The sequence below is a fragment of the Chiroxiphia lanceolata genome, chromosome 3, assembly GCF_009829145.1.
Source record: "Chiroxiphia lanceolata isolate bChiLan1 chromosome 3, bChiLan1.pri, whole genome shotgun sequence".
Classification (NCBI taxonomy): Eukaryota; Metazoa; Chordata; class Aves; order Passeriformes; family Pipridae; genus Chiroxiphia; species Chiroxiphia lanceolata.
Window position 1 is genome coordinate 106,146,226 of NC_045639.1, and position 25,051 is coordinate 106,171,276.

A 25,051-nucleotide genomic window follows, 5' to 3' on the forward strand; every position below is an offset into this window, starting at 1 on the left:
TAAAATGCAACTGTGTAACTATGTATTCTAGTCCAAGAATAACACATTTTGATAAAATAAAATTTCCATAGTCCAGTGTTATGCTAACAGACACAATTCCAAGAGATCAGACCATAGTTATAAAATTGGAAATGAATAAAGCATGATGACGTGGTGATGTTAATAACAATACCAATTCCCCATGTGTTTACAGGGTCAGTCCATAAAAATTGAAGCAAAGTCAGGGGAATTTTAGCACTATAAAATTATTAAGAGAAAATACGCTTCAGCTTTCCAGACTGGTCTCTGAACATCATGGATGTAAATTGAAAAATCACATCTATCCTATTAACACTTGATGGAGGATGGGGCATTTTTTTGGCTATGCTCATTCCACTCACTTATGGAGTTAGAGGGTGTCAGTCCAAGCACTGAAATTCAATCATCTGCCCTGTTCAATAGTTTAAGCAGTTCTTGGCATGGTTTTGGCTCTGGTCTGAAACAACTCTTTGCATCATTCAGGAGTCAGTATGGGCCAAGGACACTCCTAGAAAGCCACTTGGATGTACCTACGCCTCTTCTGGGAGTGAACATAATATGGTAACATGAACATTGCTTCACCATCCCATTCAGCCTGTGGTTAAGGAAATAGGTCCTGGCACCAAATGCCTAGCAATACAGATGCAGCCAGTGAGTTCAGAGTGTCAGCTGCTCTGCAGGAAAAGGGCTAAGCTCTCAGTTCATTCCCTATCTCTGCTACAAAAATATTTACACTGTATATATTTTAATTTCACATATGAATTATATTGCTGTATCTCTAAGGAAAATCAGCACTTTCTAAACTGTTCAACTGCAAATTGAACCATAGCATTAACTATTTGAAGTGATCTATCAAGGCCAGATCCAATTAAAAGCCAGAAGTGACTACAAAGGGTGACTCAATACTCTCATTCTAGATCTTTAGACCTGAGATTAGAATTTGAATCCAAAATAAGAAACCTATCAGGCATGCAGAGTTAGACACTGTGGACAAGTCACTCAAAAGGCATTAAGAAGGGAGCCATTACATTATCTTGAGCATAGAAGAGCATCAGAATACCAACCTCTCTCTGGAATTTAAGGGAATGCCTGCATTTACTCATAGCTTGGGATTTGCTTCTCAAGGCATAATCATCTGGTTATTTTGCTTCCAGGTACAGCCACTCAAGGCTCTTGCTTTCATATTACAGCAAGAGAAGGAAGACTAACATTAATGATAATGAAGTAGCTATATCTCTTTCCTGATAAATGGGAATATCCTGATCTGAAGACAATTTTGGCTGAGGTTAGGAACTAGGAGAGTTCCTTAACCACAAAGCTACTGGTTACAGCATACAGCTGTCCTGTAAAAGTTGCAGCCTTATTTCCCAGCAGGAAGAGAAGTTGAGAGGGGACCTTACAGGAGCAAACACAACTACATCAGGACAAGGAGACCAATCTAGGGATGTAGTCCCCAGTGCTGTAGTCCCATCTGAGCTATGTGTAAGTGTTGAATTAAGTGGGCTAAAGCCCAAGTAGAACTGGAGTGAATAAAACCATGAAGAGAATGAAAAGGAAACATCAAACTCAACGAAAATGCTTAATATAGGTAAAGGCACAATGAATTTGGCATGTCCCTTTCCTTAATGTTGTTCTAATTTTAAACAGCCTATTGTACTGTGCTGTTGATAGCCTTGTGTGAGCCATCTAGGGTTCAGCCAACTCAGCTGCATGATCAGTAAAGAGACAATGCTACCACACACAGGGTTATTTGGATTAGTGAATACCATACGTAAGTAAATCATCTGCCAGATGGCATCAGAAGAAAGCTGCAACTCTCTCACTTTCATTTCCACAGCAGCAAACAATGTTCCGTGTTTAAAATAAACTCTTCCAGATGAGCAAAAGATAAACTTTGTGGTGTTTTTTTCTTGGTCTTCCCTTTGACTTCAGCTTTTTTTCTTAAAAAAAAAAAAAAAAAAAAAAAAAAAAAAAAAGAAGAAACCTCCACCTACTCTGATTGAGCTACATTAATGAAAAATCCCAGTTTAGACCACCGCAGTACAAAGCTGTCCCTCTAGGCAGCATCAAAATTCCATGCTATTTACTGAACAAAAGGCAAAAATGAAACACAATATTTTCATTCATCAACTTCTGTCAACAGAATCCTTAAAAATGAACACCTACCACATTAAACTGTTTCCTGTAATTTTATGGGTTTTCCACAGTGAAGAACTGTGTTGCTTTGATGAAACATGGATGTTTTCACATTTTACGCAGTTTTAACCCTTTTTTTAAAAAATAGCAAGTATCTAGAATTAAATAAACAAACAGAAACCACCCCCAAAAAACCAAATGCAGAAACAATATAACCGTAATCAAAGCTTTTCAATTATTCCTTATGAGTTTTCAAGTTGCCTCTGCTGTCTTACCGATGACAGCTCATCTCCTATTCTGTTCTATTGTCCCAAGACCCCAGTCTTAGCTATGCTAATACGATTAGTCCATAATATCATCTTGCTGCTATATAAAATAAGAAATTATGATTTTTGAAATTTTCACCTACAGCAAAATTTTATTAACAAATCCCTCCATAAAGCAGGCTTACATTTTTTTTCAGTATCTATGGTGATGCATCTGAGACATATTTAGGCCTCTGAAGATTTGAAGGAGGGCAGACTGAAGGAAAACGATGCTTTGGTCTTCTTTTTCTTTCCAAGTATTTTCAAAGCCAGGTGAAGTGTCAAGCAACCACAACTATCAATGACTTCAACTGGACCTGTAGGATCTCAGCCTTTCAGAAGAGCAAATGGGTTTTACTGAAGCAGTTTTCAATTTACCATGTTTTAGTCATGGGATACTCCTACAGTGCTGTATATAACAGGCCTTCAGCGCAGGCTGAAGTCTAAAATACCTATCCATGTACACTAGAGAAGGTGCTTCTGTCTGTAAATGAGTATACAAAATGATACCACTTACTTGTTGCAGTGCATGTAGGTTCTGAGCCTCCAGGTGGGTCACTTGCCTTTTTGCAGATGCTGTTCATGACCCTTTTCTTGAAGCATCTAGAAAGTCCCTGGCATTGCTTGTCTCAAGGGAAGATGGCATTTGGAGAGTGGGTGGTCATGCAGTGACTTAGGAGGACTTGGGACACTGACCTACTGTTGGGGAAGGTTGAAACAGGGCTTAGATAGACTGAAGTAACATCAGACTGCAGTCTAGGTGGCAAACTGGCAGACATCCCAACAACTGCAGAGATGGGCTAACACTCCTTTGGAGAAAAAACCACTCACATTTCTGGAAAATGTCACAGGATATTTAATATATACATAACATTGCTACTGCCACCCCTAACCCACCCCCATAATTTCACAATTTGTGAAGTATTTCTTGAAAAATGCCATACATACACAGAAGTGCATAAAGCCTCATTCATCAAGCTTGAATGAATCATCATCCAACTGGCTGTAAGGGATCCACTGCCCAAACCTAAAGTTGGGAGATCAAGATCAGCAAAATATTTAGGTAGCTGACTCCCAGTGCTTTTAGTGAGATCATGATTCCAGACTGCTTGCTTTGGCCATGCAGCAGATGGTGAGAAAAGGTCAGCACCTTGCTGAAGTGATTATTAGAGATTTTGAGCATGTGACATCCTCCTGAATCTTTCATGGCTGATAAGCTATTGATTCTTTCCCTTATGCAGACTAATTAAGTTTCTTGCCCATTACCTGATCATTCTTCAATGTAGCAAGAACGGCCCAGCAACCTTGTTAGGTGGTCAGTGTGCCAGGCTTCCCCCAAAAAGGCAATTAGGAAAGCACTCCTTTCTCCATGTTACGTAGGACATTTGGAATTAATTAACTATTCAAATTAATTTCTCTGATCTGAATCCAGTTAGGACAGGTGTGAGACTGTTAGTGGTAGCTAAAGCAGTAAGTCTTGAGGGAGGTCGTCATTTTCTGTTATGAGAAATAGCAGCACCATTCTGGGACAGATCAAAAATAATAATTCAACTGTGGAGGCCTCCTGGATCGTTTTGCAAGTCAATTACTCTCTAAATAATTAGTTTGGAAAATGTTATGTGAAAAAGGGAACAGGCCTTCCATTTTAAAGTTATTTGCATGACTCTTGCAAGTTGTTTATTTTCTTTATAGCCTTAGGTGGAAAAAAATTAAGTGTGCTTGAAGTGGGAATTATCCACATTTTTCAGCAAAAGCATAATCACACCGCACATTCACAGGGCTCAGGCTTTGAAGCCTGTGAAGTATTCACTTAGTAGGAAGCTTAGGCAAAGCAGCCAACCACTGAAGAGAGGAGAGTTTAAATACTTCTGTTTTTATTGCATCATGGAAAAAATGATCATTTATCTCATTAAGATGGAGAATTTTTACTGGAGAACCCCCACTGGGTTTATAAGCTTGCCTGCTGTGCTGACTGGAGTAACTGAAAGAGCAGAGTTGTCCCTTTGCCTGGGGATAGATGTTGGCCTTTGTGGCAAGCTAAGGAAAGTAAATTGGTGACATATTTTTTTTCAAAAGTACCTAAGTCTCCCTTGGCTTAAACAGATGTGGCATATAAACTAAATACATACAACAGCAATTTAGTTCACTTGCAGAAACCTCAGCTATAATAGCTACATATGTGCAGAGAGGACTGGCTCATACCTAAGGCCTGTGACCGAGAATCAAAATAAAGAAACAAACAAAAAAAAAAGTAAATTTTTCTTTCTTAAATTCTTGATATGCCCATGAGTGAAATTGGTAACAGGGGTGCTTTCAAAAGCACCGTAGCCAAAGGTGAATAAATGATACTGAAGCAGTTAAAAAGTGCTTCCCTGAAGACATCTGAAGCCTGTTTCTCTTGACCCTTACATGGAGACGCTTTCTCCCCCAGCTATGTCTGTGTGTTCTCCAGCTGCAAAGGCAGACAGTGGGTATTGTGTACCTGGATGTGGCTCTAAGCAGCTGAGCTCAGCACTGATCTCAAGCCTGACAGCTCTGTCCCCAGCCCAATGCCTCATCACATACCACAGCAGCACAGCAGCCAGTGACATTCCTGTGCTAACAACCCTCAGTTCCTTGGTAAATCACTGACAGCTCTGCCTGTCTGTCTTTTAAAATGAGAGATTAAATTGCACCTGCATACGTGTTTGCATACACATACACTCTCATAAACCAATTCTAAAAGAAGCCTTTTAGAATGCAGTTATTCTGTGATGCTGTTGCCATACAAAATGTGACCACTGAGATAAGGGGCCACCTTGAAGCATTTCCACCCATTGCTGAGACTGGCCAAAGGCTCCAGTGGGGAACGTTTGCAAATAGTCAGAGTTAATCTCTGCTGTGGCCCTCCACCTCCCAGCTATGGCAGGCCAGAGGCACTTCCCCTGTGAAAAGCAAAAGGGCAGGGCTACATCCTCAGGAGTCACTGTGCCCTGTATACATCCCAGCCTGCTTTCAAATCCCCTGGGCACAAGTCTGGAGCACTGGTCCAGCACTGCTGGTGGACTCACAATCAAACACCCAAATTCTAACAATTTATGTAAGATAGCTGAAGGTACATTTTGGGTTTGGAAAAAGTTGCCTTGTAACATTTATGTTTATCAGAGACTTCAACATCTTAAACTCAGCTGCGGCTTCCTTAACTGTATTTATATATCCGTAGTTAGATATCTGTACTTCCATATCTGTAAGGTACTTGCCAGCAATGTGGTCAGTGTCTGCAGCTGCCAACGAAAGCTGCATTCCATGGGCTTTGCCTGATATTCCTGGTCGCTGTCTTCCTCTTTCACCCTTATTTTTAAAACTTTAATTATTCATGAGAAATAAGTTTAATATGAGGAGAGTGATGCTCACAGGGTGGTGATGACGAAAAGAGGCAATTGGAATGCAAGTTTTATCTGCATGCTCTTGATATAAATTGGTTATACAACAGTAATATAAAGAGCTTGCCACATCATTCTGGAGGTACTATTATACTGGGGTGAAGAGTGAAGGTGCTGGTCTCTTAGTTTACTCTCTACCAGCTCCAAGAGGAGTCATTCAGCTGACAGTTCTCAAATCATACACATATATCTGAGTTTACTGAGCTCATATAGAGAGAGGAGAGGGGAGGGGAAGGGACAAGAGGGGAGGGGAGGGGACGGGAGGGGAGAGGAGAAGTTACTTCTTCAGCCAAAATGCTTGGTTCTAATCTAGACTGAGTAAGCATTACTCAGAAGGGCTATTCTTCGGTTTTGTGCTTAGATTTTGCAAGATCTGTTGACCTGTGAGGTCTCCAGTTCCTACATGCTACTTGAATGACAAAGTCATCACATACACATTAACAGCAGTCTCAAGGGAGCAATCAAAGCTTTCTAGTCCACAGCAGTTAAATGACATTCAACCTTGAAAGTTACATATTTCAGATGCTGAAAAAGCCTACCTTTCTGTAAGTCCCTAATGATCCATCCTTTTAAATTGTTTTCAGGTAATATCAATTCATTAATATTCCATTAAGGGTTCATTAATGATTACCCTACTCTGGAACAAGGACTGTACTTTAGTTATGATTACAAGAATGTAATCCCTTTTTGACAATGGCTCTTATTTCCACAATGTTTCAAAAGAATATAAAAACAAATACCTGTTAGATGTATGAAGGATGGCCTCTTACACACAACTGGGGCTTCCTATTCTGCATCTCTCATTTCAGTACAAATCCACCTTTGCTGCTTTGAAGGCAAGTGTACATTTTATGTTGGTTATTCAGTCTAAAAATTATGTATCTCTCTGCTCCTCAGGCAGTTTCAGTGCAGTTCTTTACTACAGTATTTTCATCTTCTCTGTTCTCCACCTCTGTATCCAAGGCTTTCCTTGGAAGAGGTATACACATTTCAGCAGAGAAACAACACAGTATTGTTCCTTTAATATTTCTTCAGTACTATTGAAACACAAACCCAGGTTTGGCTCAGCTTCTCTGGATCTCTTTATAGACAAGTTAATGTTAATGAACTTTTCATTCAGCTACCTGTTAAAGGTGCTGCGTGCAACCATTTACGAGTACTTAAAATGAAAATGCAACACTAATGATCAAAGCAGGACTTCTCTGAGCACAACTCCCTCTGGAGTGTTAACTTCGTTAACAGAGTAGGCTTTGACAACACATCCACCTCTACACCTTGTCTTACAGTGAGTAGTTCAAAGCTCAACATGTTACATGATTTTAAAAACCTGCTCTGCTTTGTAGCTTGCCTTCTGATTTTCTGAAATGCTGCTTTCTGCCCTACCCAAGTCACTTGCCCAGCACTCAAATCTTGCTAGTAAAGGGTAAGGCAAGCTCAAGTCCATTCCACTGTGCAAACCCTAAAATATGCTGAGTTTGAGTAAACAATCAGAGAAAGAATCTAAAAAATTTAGTTGGTTGCCACCTGAGGGGCAGAACTGATGTATTTATATGTAAGCGCTACTGAATATATTTCTTATTATTGATTCTCCTTTAAGTAATATTAACATAGATCACTCTAAATCATTCTTCCATATTTATACTAAATTTATACTATTTAACTCCTAGAATTTTTTAGTAATGTAGAGAAAAACAAAAAGACATAAACGTCAATACAAACCCCTAAGTTACGTGAATTCATGCAATATCCATGTATTTGTTTGCAGCCCTGCCACAGCTCGTGGGTTGTAGGGAAAAGGATAGGGCACTGCAATAAGGACTAGGACACAGTTGAGGGTGAGGGAAGCAATGCCACTTTTATTGGGGGAAACACAGACATATAGGGTGGTTTAAGGGGTTGGGCTCAGGCAAGGGGAGGAGGGAAGGATTGACAGGTCCGAAGGGATTGGGATTGGGTATTATAATAAGGAAGGGTGGAGACTTCGGGTATCTGAGGGAAAGGACCAATGGGAGCTACCTCTGCACTGCGGCAAACTGCAACCAATCACAGGCAGAGGAGCGGGAAAGCAGGGGAGAACAACAGGTTCTGGCGGGAAAACTGTGAGGGGAGGAAGAAGACAACATGGTGGATATGATTTCAAAACAACAACCAGGGGTACAAACATACTGATAACTTCATAACAATAAACTGGGGTCAACTGTGAGAAACTGGGGGTAGCAGAAGGAAACAATCCAATCCGGTTACAGCCTTTTTAGGCTGTAAATGTCCATTCCTGTGGTTTAAAGTCCTTTTATGAGTTATAAACTCTCCTCCATGCTTGGAATCTTTCCCATTCCTCTCGCTGGTGGTTCTCGTCGTCCCCAACACAGCCCATTTTATTTCTACCAACCTCACACGACAGACTCCCTAAACCAACACAGGTTCATCTTCTGCTTTAATACAAGGCTGCTGTATTGAGGCTGCTGGTTTCTGATACATCTCCCACAATGAAAGAATGAATGCTGTCTTTTTTTACAAGATTTTATTAAAGAATATTCAGTAGCTGTACGAGACAGATTTACAGAACATTACTTAGTTAAAGTGCCATCAGTCAAGGCAAACACACAAACTGAGATTCTTCGGTCTAATCTGGGTGAGGTCTTACAAACTTTGTATGCACACAATTCGTGCCATGCAAAGCCCTATAAAGACCATAATACATCTTGCAAGTATCCTTTTAATGAAAACCAAGGTTTCAAGAAACAGCAAGTTCAGTACACATGAAAATAAAAATACAGCTTGCACAACCAACTGTACTTACACATTGAACAGCAGCACCACCACTAAAAATAGCTGACTTTGTGCTTCACAGCAGAACTGCATACGGCTCAACAGTTCTGTTTACTAAACCATGGAGCTGTCAAGCCTTTGAACAGAACTCAGAGGCCTCAACAATTACAGTGCAAGATATCAGTAAAATTCTTTATTCCATTTATTATTCTGATGGCTCATAAAAAGATGATAATTCTATTATTAGGACTTATTTTCACATTTTTTACAGAAGTGTTTCACCATCAGTACCTTGCATTTTCCAGGCTGACTACAAGTAGTGGAACATGAGAAATATGCATATATATTGCAAAACACAGTTCTGTTTAGTTTTATTTGTAAAACATGAGTTTCCAAGCAGATTTAACAAGAAATTATATTCACACCCACAAACTGTATTTCAGACTTTTGTGAATGCCTATCTCTGTTGAAGATTGTCTTTTATTTCAAAAGTTCCAACATAAACCACTCCCTTATTTCATACTTATTGAGCAACATACTCTGTATTCCCATAGCATTTAAAGTGAGAATTTCACTTTTGTAAAAATGCATTGCATAGTTATTTGCACTCTGTTTTGCAGACACCCCCTGGCACTTACTTCAATAAGCCAACCATCACTTCACTGATATCCCACAATTTTCTTGCAACCAAGTCATCCATGGCTTTGGGCAGGAGTTCTTCCTCTTTGCAGTCTCCAAAATATTTTCCTGTCACGCCTTCAACATCAGGAGAAGAGGCCAAATAAATAGAAGTCTGGGCTCCTTCCAGAGGTGTTTTGAAGAAAGCCCATGACACCAAGTTGAACAGGGGTTTGGCCAGCAAAGGAATATTCACGTGTCTGCCCAAATTTGTTCTGACAATCCCAGGATGGAGAGAATTGACAGTGACTCCTGTGCCTTCCAACCGACGGGCTAGCTCCCTTGCAAATAATATATTAGCCAGCTTACTTCGACTGTAACAAAAGCTTTTATTGTAACTTATTTCACTGTTCAAGTCTTCAAAGTTGATCTCTCCATATTTGTAAAGCTTTGAGGATACTACAACAACCCTGCTCGGAGCAGAATTTTTGAGAAGGCCCAGAAGAAGGTTGGTGAGCAAGAAGTGACCCAAGTGGTTTACACCAAATTGCATCTCAAAACCATCCTCCGTCTTCATGTACGGACACTGGAATACCCCTGCATTATTTATCAGAACATCCAGCCTTGACTCCTCCTTTAAATGTGAAAGAAAAAAATCATTCAGTTTTAGAATTGTCACAAAAACCATATTATTACGCTTCATATTTCTCACTGGCCATTGTTAGAAAGAACAAATTTCACTCCTAGTTTTCTGAATTGTAACTTTCTGATATTCTTTGAAAGCACTGCTAAAAAAAACCCCTAAGTTGAACTACCACTAAAGTGAGTACTTGACCCCAGTTAGACGCACGTACATGCGTAGGTTTGTGTCAACTTTTAAAGAAAGCAGAGAACACAACCATCTGCTTCTCCAGGAGCAGCTTCTTCTGTAACAATTCAGTGATAATTTACCTTTGTAATGTATTTTTTTTTCCCCTCTAAAAAAATAACCTGTCTATTGCACTGCAAAAGGACACATATTAATTTATGGCAAACGTGCTACAGTAGAGGGGTCTACTGAGCAAAAGACATGCAAACAAGGAACACAATGTGTTAGCTCAAAGAACTTAACCTCAGGGCTGAAGAGGAACCATTACATTGTAAACCCACTATCTTAGTGGGATGATGTCATGAAAAACTTTTCAAAACAATGTTCTAATGGTTTTAAACACTTATCCTACTTTAGAACCAGTACATGTCATTGTGCTCCTTGGTGGCAACTATGGAGCAGGACTCATAGAAAAGTAGTACTCATGTTTCATACAATTTGAGTCCAACAGGTCTACTCAAGAACTAAGGAACCAAAGCTTGAAATATCTATGAGGTGCTCAGCACATGCTATTTGATGGATCAGTATTCTGGTTCAAGTCAGTAAAAAACAGACTTGAGGACATACATTATACTCTACAGAATCAGGGGATACAAGGAATTAACAGAGAGGGTGGTATGGATAATTTAAATACATGCATCATGCACTTCATGCTCCAGAATCCACTCAAAAATTAAGAGTTCTCCGGTTTACCCAAAACAAACTTTTTAAAAAAATACAGAATAAAGTAAGCTGCCTAAATAAGCTCTGAATTCACCCACCTCTGACAAAAGACTGTGAAAGCATCATTTATGCTTGCATGAATCAGAGGCAAATGTATTCACTTTCTCTAGAAAGTGAGTTCTCTTTGCTATTAATTTTTTTAAACCCAATGCAGGGACTGGAAGGCAAGCTGAGATAATTTTGGGCCATTCTGATGACAAAAATAGAGAACCTCATAAATGAATTCTGTACTATTTGCCTTTTATTTCACTGCCATTAGCAGCAATGATACAAAGAGAGCAAAACCCAAATCTGCACTTGGCATTCAGTTAAAGGTGCTGGCATTTGATCACTCAAAACTTCAAGTACTTCAATTTCAGACTGATTTCTGTGGGACTTGAGGCTGCTCAGTATTTCATATAATTGGGTCCCTGAGGCATGATCCAAAGAGTGTCAAATTCACTTCTCCTCTTCACCCAAAGGGACACAATGGTCACAATCACTAAAGCAGGACAGTAGTGATTAAGTACTGACTGTACATTTGCTCACTGAAGTGATCGTTCTTTCTTTAAAGAAAAATATCTGACTGGAGGATTTATTTTGCAAGACTTAACACTTCAAGAAGCAAGACTTCCACGTGTGCCATTTTCTGAAATTCCTACATTTAATAGGAGTAATGTGATCAATGCCAAACAGGTAGCTACTACAACCAAGTGCAGCAGAGTGCACCAAACATTGCTTTGATGGACAATGCTACTCCTTGCAACCTCTGAGCTCATGTCCATTTTCTCCATTTTCCCATGGAACTCTCCAACATCTCAAAGTGTTTTAAGATGTAACCACTTTCAGCTGCTCAAAGTAAAGCTCCTACAAATAAGGCCAGTCAGTGGGAATGCAGTTTCCCCATCTTGCCAATGTTTAAATCTTCTTTATGTCAAACAAAAACCAGAAGAATCCCCAAACAAACCTCCAAGTAACAGCTCCGAAAAGGACTCACAGATTAGGGAAGGTAAGTAACGTGGACTTGGGTGGAAAAGCTCTTGAAAGTATTTCTTGAGCTTGCATACCTTGTCATTCAGGTGCTTTTGGAATTATTTCAAAAATGCAAGTTAAAACAAGGGTCATCAAAACTCTGCAAATAACACACTCTTTTCTTTACCCAATTCTCACTTAAGAGCCACTTGTACTGTCTTTAGCAATAAAGAGATGCTAACAAATTAGTATTTTTTTCATATTTTGTACTATAAAAGTTATAATTCTTAGAAGTTAGACAGTATGTTTCATTTTTGGTGTGTGTTTATTATACATGTTTTATATCCTTTTGTGTATTCATGTTTTCCCATAAGACCGAAGTAAGACTAAATCTTACCAGTGGATTCATATATATGAATGTATGACTACAAAGTGTCCCAGTAGAAAATTTAAAACTTGACATTTAAGTTTTAGAAAAACCATTTGAAAATTAATGCAATAAAGTCCCTCTGTTTTTTCGCCTCTCACAACAGTATCTGAGCATCTTTCAAGTACTTAACAAGCACTTCTCTGAGCCGCAGCAGAATTTATTAAGCCTGGCTTCCCATGACTTCGTGTCTCATGGCTTGAATAGCAGATAGATGTGGTGAGATCAAAGTCCCAAAAGATGCTTTCCATGGGATGAAATAATGCCTCCAACAGTGCCTCCCCCTGCTCTCTGGTGTCTAATAACACTGTCAAACTCATCTAGTGGCATTTTTGTCAGGCAAAGCAACTGGATGTCCCTGTTCTCCTTAAACTCAGATTTTCAGGAAATCTTCAGGAACTTGATATATTCAAAAATATCTATCGACTAAACTCAGCTGGTGGTGGCCAACAGATGTGAAATTCTTGGGGGCAGGGGACAGACAATCTGAGGAGGGGGCAGAACGACGTCTTGTGCATGTGAACAGTGCACTCGTGAACTTCTATTTTTTTCTGGAGACAAAGCTGAGCTGTAACACCAATGTAAGGCAAAAAAGGTTACGGTAGTTAAGAGAGGAAGGAAAACAAATCACTTATCTCACACAGAAACAAGCGCTTCCTTTCCAGAACTGAAAAGGTTTGGGATATTTTGAACTGGTACAGACCAAACCAGTAGGAACTTCATTCTTCCACGCGCTAATTCACGGTCAATTTGCTCACACCCTCCTCCCAGACCCAGCGCTGACCCCGGCGCCATCCCGCGCCCCCACGCCGAGGAACAGCCTCCTCGGACCTGGAACTCCAGGAGCCAGCACGGAGCCCAGGGGCCGCCGCCAGCACGGCCCAGCCCGTGCCCTCCCCGGGGCTCCGAGACAGCGCCGTCCGCCCGCGGCCCCGCCGTACCTGCAGGACGCGGTGGCAGAAGGCGCGCACGGAGCGAAGCGAGGCCAGGTCCAGCTCCCGGACCACCAGCTCGCCCTCGCCCTCTGCCCGCTCGCCCACCTCGGCCCGGATCTCCCGGGCCGCCCGCTCGGCCCGCGCCCTGTCGCGGCAGCCCATGATGACGCGGGCCCGCATCCGCAGCAGCTCGGCCGCCGCGGCCCGGCCCAGCCCGCTGTTGGCGCCGGTGATGATGACGGTCTTGCCCCGCATGGAGCCCGCGGTGAGGGCGCGGGCCGTGCCCCGCAGCCAGCGCCAGGCGGCCGCCAGGAGCCCCGCACCCAGCGCCAGCGCCGGCAGCGCCGCGGCCATGCCGGGCGGGAGGGCACTGCCCGGGCGGCGCGGCGCCTGCTGGGGCTTGTGGTCCGGGAGGGCTGAGGGAGCCTGCGCTGTGCCCCTCGGTGGCGTAGTGTACCCGCAGCGAGTTTGCTGGCCATAGGGAGCTGCGGGGAGTGGCTGGTACGCCTGAACGAAGGGTGTGCTGCCGTTCAGCGGGACCTTGATAGGCTGGCGAGTTGCGCGGAGAGAAACCTAATGAGGTTCAGCAAGGGCAAATGTAGGGTTCTACACCTGGGGAGGAATAATCCCAGCACAGGCTGGGAGCTGACCTACTAGATAGCAGTTCTGCAGAGAAGGACCTGGAAGTCTTGGTGGGTGACAAGTTGACCACTAGCCGGCAGTGTGCCCTGGGGGGCCAGAGGGCCAGTGGTACCTTGGGGTGTATCGGGAAGAGTGTGGCCAGCAGGTTGAGGCTGTCTGGGGAAACGAGTAAGCAACCCGAGAAGAAAACCAGGAGCCTTTCATCAGCTTTCTTGTGACTTGTCTGGACGTGATAACCATCTGCAATAGTAACCTCCCCTGAGCTGTCACATGTGGGTGCTACATGCAGTGTTGTCACATTGCTGCAGTCTAGTCTAAGGTTTCATCACTTCAGCTCATGTTACAGCTGCAGAAACATCAGATTTTTCTGGGAGTATCCTTATTCTTTTCTGGCTGCCTGTCACACTTCTCAGGCACCTTAAGGGCTGTATAGGCATGACATCTAAACACTGAATTTGCGGAGACTTCTACCTTTGTCTTCACCACAGAAAACTCTGTCTATTCGTTCTCAGCTCTTCATTGTGAGCATCATGGTTACACTAAAGGGTATTTTAGCCAGGCCACACCATCGCATCTGCGTGTGATGCAGATGGATTTTGGCATCCTTAACATGGTGTAAGAGCCATCTTGAGGTGTTCTTCCATATGCTCTTCTCACAGTAAGTCGTATACTAGGTAGTGTTGGAGCCACCCCCACCTCTGCAGTCAAGGACCAGGAGAAAGGAACAATGGTCCCCAATCAAAATAGGAGAACCAGGAAACGCCCTGTTAGAGGAATAGATTCGTTCTGTAAGACATCTGCCTGGTAGGAGGTGAAGAATCTGCTATTCATCATCTGGCAGTGGAGACTCTGGCAGTCACCTCTGACATACCTACTACTTCAGAACATTGTGAATGTGTTGGAGAGGTCACTGCCTTGAGGACCCTGCCTGGGTTTGTCGGTCATCAGTCCAGCCTTCAGTGCAAGCAGCATTGTGCTCAGGAGCTCATGGGTGACAGTGATCAGAAGCTGCTCATCAGCAGGGATGATGACATTCAGATGTTGTTCCCAGATACTCCTGAGCAGGATAACTAGAAATTATTATTTATTCTAAGGCATGGATCTGCTTCACCAATTTCTCTACCCATCTATTGCACTTGAGGTTCTGTTTAGCAATACTGCAGGCCAATGAAAGTTACAGGATCTGGCAGAGAATCCTCTTCAGGGTGTAGAAGCCCTCTGAATCCCAAGTCCTTAGAACAGATCATGATCCAAAACACATGTTGGAATACATGTGATGATGATAATTTCTGAATTTTCATCTGAAATATTTTGTTTCCTCTAGATGGTTGTTTAACTATGCATGACATGACATGCTAGCCTGGAAACTGCAAGGGTGTCTTAGAGGTGTGAAGGAACTGGGGAACATGGATTTATTATGTCTTAGTAGCTGGTGGAGGATATGTTCTTCTGTAAAAAAAAAAAAAAATAAAGCAAAGTCACCTTCAGAATCTCATTTCTAATATTTTTGTCCGTGGGGATTGGTAGCAGTAGGAGACATGTCCATTTGTCTTACCTGGACTCTTCACTATGATGTGGTGCAGGAACCTGGAAGCTAAGGGAACAAAAACTGGCTTTGCCTGATAAAGTTCTTTTTCCACACAGAATTCATCTGTGTTATCATTAATGCTCTTCCAGGTTTTGCCTGGGATGACAGTTTCTTTTTCATAAGTCTGTCTTACAGTGTTGCAAACTGGATGATATACAGGACAGTCCTCTCTATTCCCCTCTTTCTGTTGTTTTAACTGTGAATGGCTCAGGGTTATGAGGTGCCAGGGCATAAACTCATGGTATTCTCATGAGCGTGAGAAGCTAGACATTTTTTGTTGAGTTTTCTTGTTGTTGTTTGGTTGTTTGTTTTGCTTTGTGGACTGGAATGTTATTAAGAGACAATTCTCTTCTATGTCTACAAAAATAGAAAACACTTTCCCTCATCTCCCATCCCATTTCAGAGAATCTCCTTGAAAAAGATTATTTCGGTCCACTAGCCAAGCTGTGCCTTGGAGCAGAAGAAAATAATTTTAACAGGCAGAGACTGCTTGGCAAGCCTGAGTCTCCCCAAACATCCAGATTAGTCTGGAAGGCACTTGTATGAACGAATGAGGCTCCACTCACCCACCATGCTGCCAGCTGGATATGCAGAGAAGCAGCCATTGAGCCTGGGACAGCTGCCTGACAATTAAAAAGCAGTGTATAATCTGAACAAATATCTAAGGATATTTTGCTCAACTAACTTAAAGGAAGCAATTGTGGACCTTAGCATCAACTTCTAAACTTTAATGTCAATTTGCATTCTATGACTAAGAACGTAAATTCTGTGTACATTTAATATGTGAACTCTTTTCACGTGTGCCTTAGTGCTGTCAGGATTGACACTGCAGGATGGAGTCCTCTAGTACTGCATGTACAGACCAAGAACTGGAAGCTCCTATGTCCTGGCCAGTAGGTTTCATTCTTGCTGTAGGTGCATGATTGATCGGAAATAAAGATAAACAAAACAGACCAAATAATTCAGCTTCCAGTTTATTCACTGATTTACATGCTTACCCTGTCAGGCATGAGACTCACCTCTGGACTCCTACAGGGATCAAGGATCCCATTAGACTTTTTCAGTATCAAGACTTAGTTGTTCTGTTCAATGAGAGTCAAGTGCCAGCTTTATGTTTCCCACACCCAACCCCTACTGGTCTAACAATGCATGGATGAAGAATGGCTAATCCATGTTCTGCTTCAACAAGGCAGGACCAGTCTTCCTGAAATTTGCGGCCATGCTCGTGTGGTAAAGGTACACACACAATTTATATTCCATAGCTAAGGAATATTTTTGAATTCCTTGCAGATTCTGAGCTCTCACATAAAAACATCTGCTAATAACATTTTTCATAATATCCATTTGGCAAGGTAATTCTGTCTCATCCTGGAAGACAATGACCAGGCCTCAGTTATTCATGTCTTCCTCACCTCCTGGCTGGGCTCGGAAATGTGATACATTTTGGGCACAAAGCCTTTAGCATTTATGGAGTTCCAAGTACACCAGAAATCTGCAGTGCATCCCATCAACAACACATATTAGTGTGAACACATGAAAACCTTTCCAATGGTTTCTATTCGTGTTTCATGCAGGATCAAGGCTTTTGCCTTTGCTTCCAAAGAACTTTGTGGCTTGGACCCAGAACATTAAAATGATTGCCTATGTTCCTGGGAGGGAAAACATAATTAATGCAATGAAGCTTTCTGCAATAACAAGACAGTTCATCCAGACAGAGGAAACAAACTTTCTCAGAAGCTAACCTGAGATTCTGGACCGAATTCCCTGAAGAACCACAGATCATCACAAGCCTGATTCACCATTTCTACTCCCACTGCAGAGTACATTCTTTTGGTTTTGTTTCTTCTGGTATAAATATACAGCAACAAAAAAAAAATAGAATAGTTGTTCCACTAGGGAGAGAAAGAGAACGAACACCACCTGACAGATGTTAGTGGTGTCATTTGGATATCAGTTATACAGATAACACTGATACACAGGAACTGAGCATAAAAGAGGTAGAATAGATCTATGGAGTAAATTTGAAGTCATGTAGCAACAGGCACCTGTCCCCTGGAAACCCATTTGAGGTTGCTAAACTGAGTTCACTCAGATAACGAAACAGCTGTAAATCCTAAGGAAATCTAGCTAAAGAAGCAAATAGTTCCATCAACAGTATTATTTCTGGGTAGGTTCTCTGCTGTTACGACGTGTGCTCTAAAGCTTCAGTCTTTGTCCCAGTCAAGATACTCACAGCATCTCAGATTTCTACCCAGCTCTGTGAAATCTGCTGGGACTGAGACCTCTAGCAGCTCTCTCTCAAATTTGGGTGAAAGTGGTCCCTTCTGGTTCGAAACATCAGGAGGATGCTGATTACACAAACTCTACCTAGGAACCCCTAAACCTCTAAAACCCCTGCACAGAAAAATGACAATGTTCTGTAAAGCCAGCTTTATTAAGGTAAGAAAACAATATAGAAAAATGTGTAAACACAAGATCAAGTAAGCTAACATTTTACTGGAAGCTGAAACCTCGTGGTGACAGACCTACTGAACACATATTTAACAAGCAAACCACAACAGGTAAACTGTGTTTTTGTGAACTTCAGAAATGACTGTCAAGAACTAGCATTGCAGCATGAGTTTTCTTATAAATAACCCGTCAACAGTTTTTTAGAGAAAATATAACTGTTCTGTCTCTCAAAATATGTCTCAAGCTATAAAAACAGTACAAATCTCTTCCTAATATCAAAACCACAGTGTTAGATCTAGGCAGGTAAAAAATCTAAACTGCTTAAGAATTATATTAAAATAACTCCATTAAAAACTTACCTATATTAAAAATATTTCTTTTAAAGGCTGTTCTAGCCAGAAGTTGAATTTTTAAACATACTGCTTACAATACACATATGTAGGGGTTTTCAGACATAACTATTGGTTTATTAAGAGGCTGGCTGAGTTAAGAACTTCATCATTAATGGTGTCATCCAGTCATGAAGATTTGTTGTACTTCTGAGCGACGCCATAGGGAACGTGTGCAGCTATGGTGCCTAATTTCTGTGCTCCTTCAATGTGGAACATCTGGTCATCAAAGAAAATGTGAGGGCGGATTTTCACCAGGATTGGTCCTTTAGGAGCTCCTGCTAGGAAAAGTGCCTCATCAATCTCCAGACCCCAGCTACGGAGAGTCTTCAGCACTCTGGCTCCAGAGCTCGCCGCACTTCTGGCTGTGACCAGGTAGGTCCTTATAGGACAATTTAATCGTTCATTTTTTGCATAGAACTTCTTCTGAATTTTCCCCAGGTCTTCCAGAAAACCCTTCAAAGGGCCCTGAGTATAAAATACCAGAAGCATACTTAGTATTTGTCCACAGTTCCCCAAAACATTCTTTTGCTTTCCTCCAGACTGCCAGTTACACACAGAATTCTTTTCCCTAATGCTATGCTACTCTGCAAATTCTCTGTGTAACACATCCAAATGGGTCTGCACCCTCACTAGGAATTCACACACTGGAAAAAAGTTAAAACCATAATCCTACATGGTATGATCAGTGGGAAAATAATTCTCACTAAGGCGATCTCTTACAATATAAGCTTATTACTATAGTCTTTAGTGTTCCTTTAAACATACTGAACTCTTTTTACTAAGAACCATGAGCTGCAATTCTTTCTCCTGCACAAAAACCGGATTAATGACCATACTACACTCCAATTAAAAGAAATAAATGACAGTTTGGTTCTTCAAATTGCAATGTGTTGTACCATTCAGTATTTTCATAAATCAAGCTTTTATTATGAATTTATACTATTTTTAACAATAGCAGAATTTGTCCTTCAGTTTAAGCTGATATTAAAATATTTGTGTTTTTTAGACAAATGGCATAGTTCTGCTTGGGAATAAGTAACCTGTTTCAATAACCAGGGTATCTCAGTGTTAGAAATTAACATTACCTACACAGTCTGATTAAAAAAATAATCCAGGAAATCAGTACTAGTATTTATTTTTCTAATAATACCATTAAAATACAATTGTAAGTCACTGTCTTATATATGCAGTTCTCTCAGAGAAGTGAGAGATCTGGTGAAAGGACTGCAGTGGTGGCCTTTTTTATGTCAAACATGCATTTTAAAGACTATTCTTGAAAAGGAAATAAATTGGGTACTCAGCTTCCACAAAGGACACATACGCACTGGGGAAAGTGGAGAAACACAGCAGCAATGAAAGTCATCAGATCTTTTGGAAACTTACTGATTCAAGAAAATACAAACCTGTGCAAGAGGCTTATTTTCATTCAGCTGTTCATGTTCAAAAAATCTATCTAATCCTTGCTCTTTGACAATCTGTTCTGATTCATCAGAAAAGATAACAGCATCCCCATCAAATGCCACCCTCAGCTGTGTATCCGAGTAAGAAACATCTTTGTTGGCAGTGAACATCGTAGCTGATGCAATGCCTGAAAATGGATCAGAGAACCTCAGTTAGTCCTGCTAAGTCATTCATTAAACCACCAGCAGTTTGGTTCCAACAACTTATTTGTGGTGACCTTTACATGTGGTGAGTGGAAATGATCATGAAAGCTAATTAGTAATGGCTGTTCTGTAACACAAATGCATGGAAGCTGTCCCACTGACAAAACTTCTTGGACATTCTTCCTTTCATTTTCACATAAGAATGTACAAGAACGGTCCCCAAGGTGTACTGTAAATGAGACAAAGCAGGCAATTCCAAGGAAACCACTCAATCAAACTATTTGCTATTTTTAACTTCTTATGAAACACAGAGGTCGTTTTTTTAGTTGTATTGAAAAAGATGAGGCTATTCAAATGGAAGTTGAACAGAGGTGGAGATCCCTTTCTTGTTGAATAGGAGAAGACAGAAAGGTGTAGGGTGATTTGGTTGTCGTATCAGTAGGCTGAAGGGTCAGAGAGGAACAGTATCATGTGATTTTATTTGATTAAGTAAAAATAAGTGGTAAACTTGCACTGTACAAAGTGTTGCCTTTCTGCATTTGATGAAGCAGTGCTACTTTCTGTGAAAGACACACAGCATATTAATTTTTGAACAAGCTAAACAGAGAGATAAGGAAAGTCAATTCAAACCTGCTTCTATAGCTTCTTGCACTTTTTCAGAGTCTGCTGAGAGGTACAGGTTTGTAAGGTATGCAGTCAGGTAACCAATAGGGCTTTGTCCTCCCGTCATACAGAAACGTTCAATTGTTAAGCCTAAAGTAAGAACAGCACAAGGTGTGACTCTGCCGTGACACTGCAAACCTGTAAAAGTAACCTGAGAAAAGGTACACTAACCTAGCTAACAATAAACTTAAAAAAAAAAAAATTCATCGTAATTTCAACGAGTTACACAACTTAAACTGACTAAAATGTTTGATCAGTCCATCCTCATTCATAATTTAGGGAAAAAAAATCCCTCTAAGATGGCAGAGTAACTGCTGTGAAGGTGTATGTCTAGAGAGCATAGATAACAAACATCAAAAAGTTTAAAGACTTCTCAGAAGTTAAGATTCACATCTGACATGTTATATCTAGAGCATTGGACCAAACTGTTTAATATATCTCACTTGTGCTGACACCCAAAAATAAATATCAAAGCAGCTGTTTTTCTCAAGGTCAGAACAGGAAGAATAAAATTAATTCATATTATTATGTAACAGCTGTCAATTCTACCCATTAGTATTTATTTTATTCACCATAGTGATTGATGCTGTTTATGAGCCTCACTCCCACTTGGGCATGGTTATTAGTCATCAGGACGATATCAAATCGTTCTTCATCATCAGGGTATAGTTCAAGAAGCCGGGCATTGACATGCTCCAGAGCCTGAAGGATAAAAATGTGGAAGTCAACAGACAAGTGGAATGTGCCTCCTTTTGTTAATCACTGTAGTTCTAGTGACAGAATTGTCTTGAAGGAGAATGTGAAATACCTGACAGCTTAACTTGCTGAACTTGTTTTATTCCTTTCTGCTTTACTGCTCCCAGTAACCATTTGACTGGTTCATATGAAAGGAGGCAAATAAGTTTATTTTGTTGAGTTACAGAATTTAACTTTCTTGTGGAAATCCTTTTTCTAGGAGATCATAATCATCCAGAGTAAGTCAATGCACTGTTGATCATTATCACAATCACTATTAATTTTTTTCTTGTCCACTTGAAAATTGTTCTTGTGAAATCAAGGAGAAAGTATAAAGGAAAGTATATGTACAGCTGCTTGTTTTGCATGCACAAATGTGATTTTGGGTCACATACTTATGCAAAGATTTACTGACACAGTTCAGGTGGTCAAGTGTCAAAGATCGTCCTTAAGTAATGAGTACAAAATCATATCCTGTCATACATGATTAGCTTGACAATTTCTAATTGCAGTAGTGAATGAGACAGATTTTGATTTGAGATCCCTTTAAAGATAATGGGCCAATATGTTATATCCACAGTCTCGCATTTTTATTTCCTTGACCTTTCATCTGCTCATCTCTGTCTGTATCCATCTGTTTTCTCTTATTTAGAACCTCATCCCTTTGGAGTAAGACCTCCTTTTTGCATTCCTTTAATGGAATGGAATTCTTTGGGATTACAGCAATGAAATCAAAAATGAATTATCAAATGAATACAAAGATGGATTGATTTTCGATAAGGTGCTTTGAAAGTCAGTCCAGTTGTTAAGAACTAAACTACAAATTTAATAATTAAATTCTGGGAATCTCACTTAAAAGCATGGCTATGTGATGTGGGACTGTGCTTAGGAAATTTCTAAGTGAGAGCCTGGTATAAGGCCTAGGAAAAAATCTTAGTATGTGGTCATAACCTACTTCTACTCCTAATAATCTACTACACTGGCAATTTCTTAAATTATTAGTAAGTAGGGGTGAGCAGAGGAGGGGATACCATTTTTTTGTCCACTGCCTGTATACTTTTTACCCCAAGGAGACTGTGATTACAAATGGCCTGTGATTACAAATCTTAAATGCTACAAGCATGAGATGTAATACTTTTAAGTTAGTATTATTCTCTTTTGCCTTCTTTGTCTCCAAGTGGAAAAGATGACTCAACAAACCCACAGTTCTCCAGCCTAATGATTTCTGTGACTAAGCAACATAAAGAATTCAAACACAAATATCATACTGGAAGGGAATAGAGGTCAAGGTGCATTTAGCTGGGCGTAGCTAACAGTTCTGATTTTCAAAGTATGAGGAGTTAAATGGTCAAATCTTGCTTTTACTTGAAGTGAATTTGACACTGAATTCTAACAAATCTTAAAAACTGACTCTGCTAGTAGGGCTGCTACATATAGGAAAAGAAGCAGTAAATTCCCTCGTCAGCCTATCCTCGCTGGTGTACAAAGTGAACTATGACCTCATTTTTATGTTAAAAGCACCCTTAAAGTGCTTCTGCTATCAATACTACTAACAGCTATGCTATATTTACAGCAGCATGGGTATTGACACAAGTAATTTTTCCACTGTGTACGTTCAAAATATGATTAATTAAGAAAATGTTTTAAAGTCCTGAGACTAAAACTGAATTACTCCAAATCTACTTTTAAAACTTGAGGTGTTCTGCCACAACTCTGATGTCAGCAAGTATGATTGCTAATTATGATTTCATTAATTTTCTAAAATCAATGTGGGAGAGCTTATCACACAATTCTCAACGGACATAAAATTAACTCTGTACACAGCATTTTTTCAAGTCAGTTCTGCTAAAATCTATGTTCTTCAAAACAATACATATTTTCAGGTCTTTTCATTTTTTTGTAATTTCTCTTGCTTTCCATGATGGAGGCTGTTTTCCTTGGCCATTTCTCTTTTACTGTGCAGTGAAAGTAAAATATTCCATTTCAGTTCTGCTTAAACCCTGACTCTCAACTAGAGAGTGTATTTTTTTCGCTGGTCCTCAAGAACAATTTCCAGGGTGACAACAAAAGCAAGGAAAAATTAAAGCAGAACAAAAGGAATTAATTTCTTAATAATTAGATAGAATCAACACTGGTTTGGGTTATTTGTGGGTTTTTTGGGGTGGAGGATATTGGGTTTTGTCTTTTTGGGTTTGTTAGGTGGGAGGAGGTTGTAAAAAACTTAAAACAATTAGGGGACTATCTTGACTGAAAAAGGTCTTAAAAAGAAAGGTACTTTGTGTGCCCCATGTCCAGCAGAAAGCGCAGGTTGCTCCTTACCCACATCTGGGATGTGATGCTGTGAGCCGGGATACAAACCGTGATGCTGAGGGTGCAAGTCTGGTCCCGGTGACGGGAGCAGTACGTGATCTGCCGCAGGCGTGCGGCATTAGTGCCGGCGGGAGGGGAGGGGATGTGAGAAGGAAAGGAGAGGGAAGAGGAGAGGGAAGAGAAGCGGTGGCCGGAGGGCCGGGGCGCGCAGAGATGCGGAGATGCTGCCGGGCTCCCCCGCCGCAGCGAGCTCACCGATGGGAGAACAAGTCCCGAAAACGTCTCCCGCGGTCAGGATTATCTCCGCCCAAGGACGCCTCGGGCTCCTCCTCTTCCCGAAATTTGGCCTTGCAGCATCCTCCTCGCCCCGCCACGCTCCACACCCTCCCTTGCCCTGCCGGACCAGCCCGTCCAGGCTCACCCCCCTGGCTACCTTGACGAAGTAGAACGCCGGTCCAGGCTTGAGGGTGACGTTCTCGTTGTTTTGCTGGTACTCCACGTACTTCTCCACCCCCTGTTCTTGGTAGATCCGCCGCTCCTCCACCAGGTCGAAGAGGGCTCGGGAGGAGACGGCCACGGTGATGGCGTTCTGGGGCTTGGGCTGCCAAGCGACCACAGGGTAGCGCTGGCCCGCAGCCCCCGGATCCCCAGCTTTCCCCCGCCCCCAGCTTCCCCTGGGACCCCCAGCTTCCCCTGGGACCCCCAGCTTCCCCTCGGACCCTCAGCTTCCCCTCGGACCCTCAGCCTTCCCCTCGGACCCTCAGCCTTCCCCCGAGCCCCCAACCTTATCCCGGACCCTCAACCTCCCCCCGAGTCCCCAACCTTTCCCCGCATCCCCAGCACCACCCTCCCCCCCCCGCCGTTCATCCCCAGCCCTGGCCTCCGGACCCCCGGCCCGCCCCCACGCACCGGCCGGGGTTTCTTGGTAACCAGGTTGTCGTAGAACGCCTTGGCCGCCGCCCAGTCCTGCTCGGCCTCCTGCAGCCGGGCCTCCGCCGCCTCGCTGGGCTGCGGCGCCTCCGGGCCGGAGCCGCTCATGGTGCCTGGCGCGGCCGGGCTCGGGGCGGGCGGCGGCTGCGGCCGCAGCGGGGACCGGGAAGCGGTGGCAGCAGCGGCAGCGGCCGCCCCTGCCCCGCCCCGCCCGGGCAGGGGGAAGGCACCGGCGCTGCCTTTCCCTTTGGCTCTGCCGCGCCCGGGCTCGCCCGGCCCTCCCGCGTCACGGCCCAGCCGGGCCCGCGGCGGTCCGGCCCTCCCCCGGAGCGGAGCAGCACCTGCCCCGTGGGGCAGCGAGGCCGCGGCTTCCCCGCATCCTGCACCCGCCCGCCCGTAGCGTTTCTCCTCGGGGCGCGCGGTGCCCGCGGCGTCCCCGCCCAGCCCACGCCGTTCCCTTCCACAGTATCCGGAGCTACTTGATGTCAGGCAACAGCCTCCAGCACCGAGTTTATCTACAGCGTTAGAGATTTATTATTTAACTGCAGCGGCCTAATTGATTTA

General features: G+C 42.2%; 2 protein-coding genes across 2 annotated transcripts; both read right to left on the reverse strand.

Annotated features, from left to right (window-relative positions):
- Positions 1 to 8,385: 8,385 nt before the first annotated feature.
- On the reverse strand, positions 8,386 to 13,526 carry LOC116784207 (retinol dehydrogenase 14-like). The gene is made up of 2 exons (XM_032682560.1): positions 13,179 to 13,526; positions 8,386 to 9,902 (listed from the first exon to the last, which is right to left on the reverse strand). The coding sequence occupies exons 1-2, from the start codon at positions 13,524 to 13,526 to the stop codon at positions 9,285 to 9,287; spliced, it is 966 nt and encodes a 321-aa protein (XP_032538451.1). The 3' UTR covers positions 8,386 to 9,284.
- Positions 13,527 to 17,817: 4,291 nt separating this feature from the next.
- On the reverse strand, positions 17,818 to 24,743 carry LOC116784206 (cytosolic 5'-nucleotidase 1B-like). The gene is made up of 6 exons (XM_032682559.1): positions 24,467 to 24,743; positions 23,991 to 24,158; positions 21,085 to 21,214; positions 20,480 to 20,602; positions 19,649 to 19,833; positions 17,818 to 18,710 (listed from the first exon to the last, which is right to left on the reverse strand). Exons 1-6 carry the CDS (start codon positions 24,593 to 24,595, stop codon positions 18,372 to 18,374), a joined length of 1,074 nt encoding a protein of 357 aa, XP_032538450.1. The 5' UTR covers positions 24,596 to 24,743; the 3' UTR covers positions 17,818 to 18,371.
- Between the last annotated feature and the right edge of the window lie 308 nt (positions 24,744 to 25,051).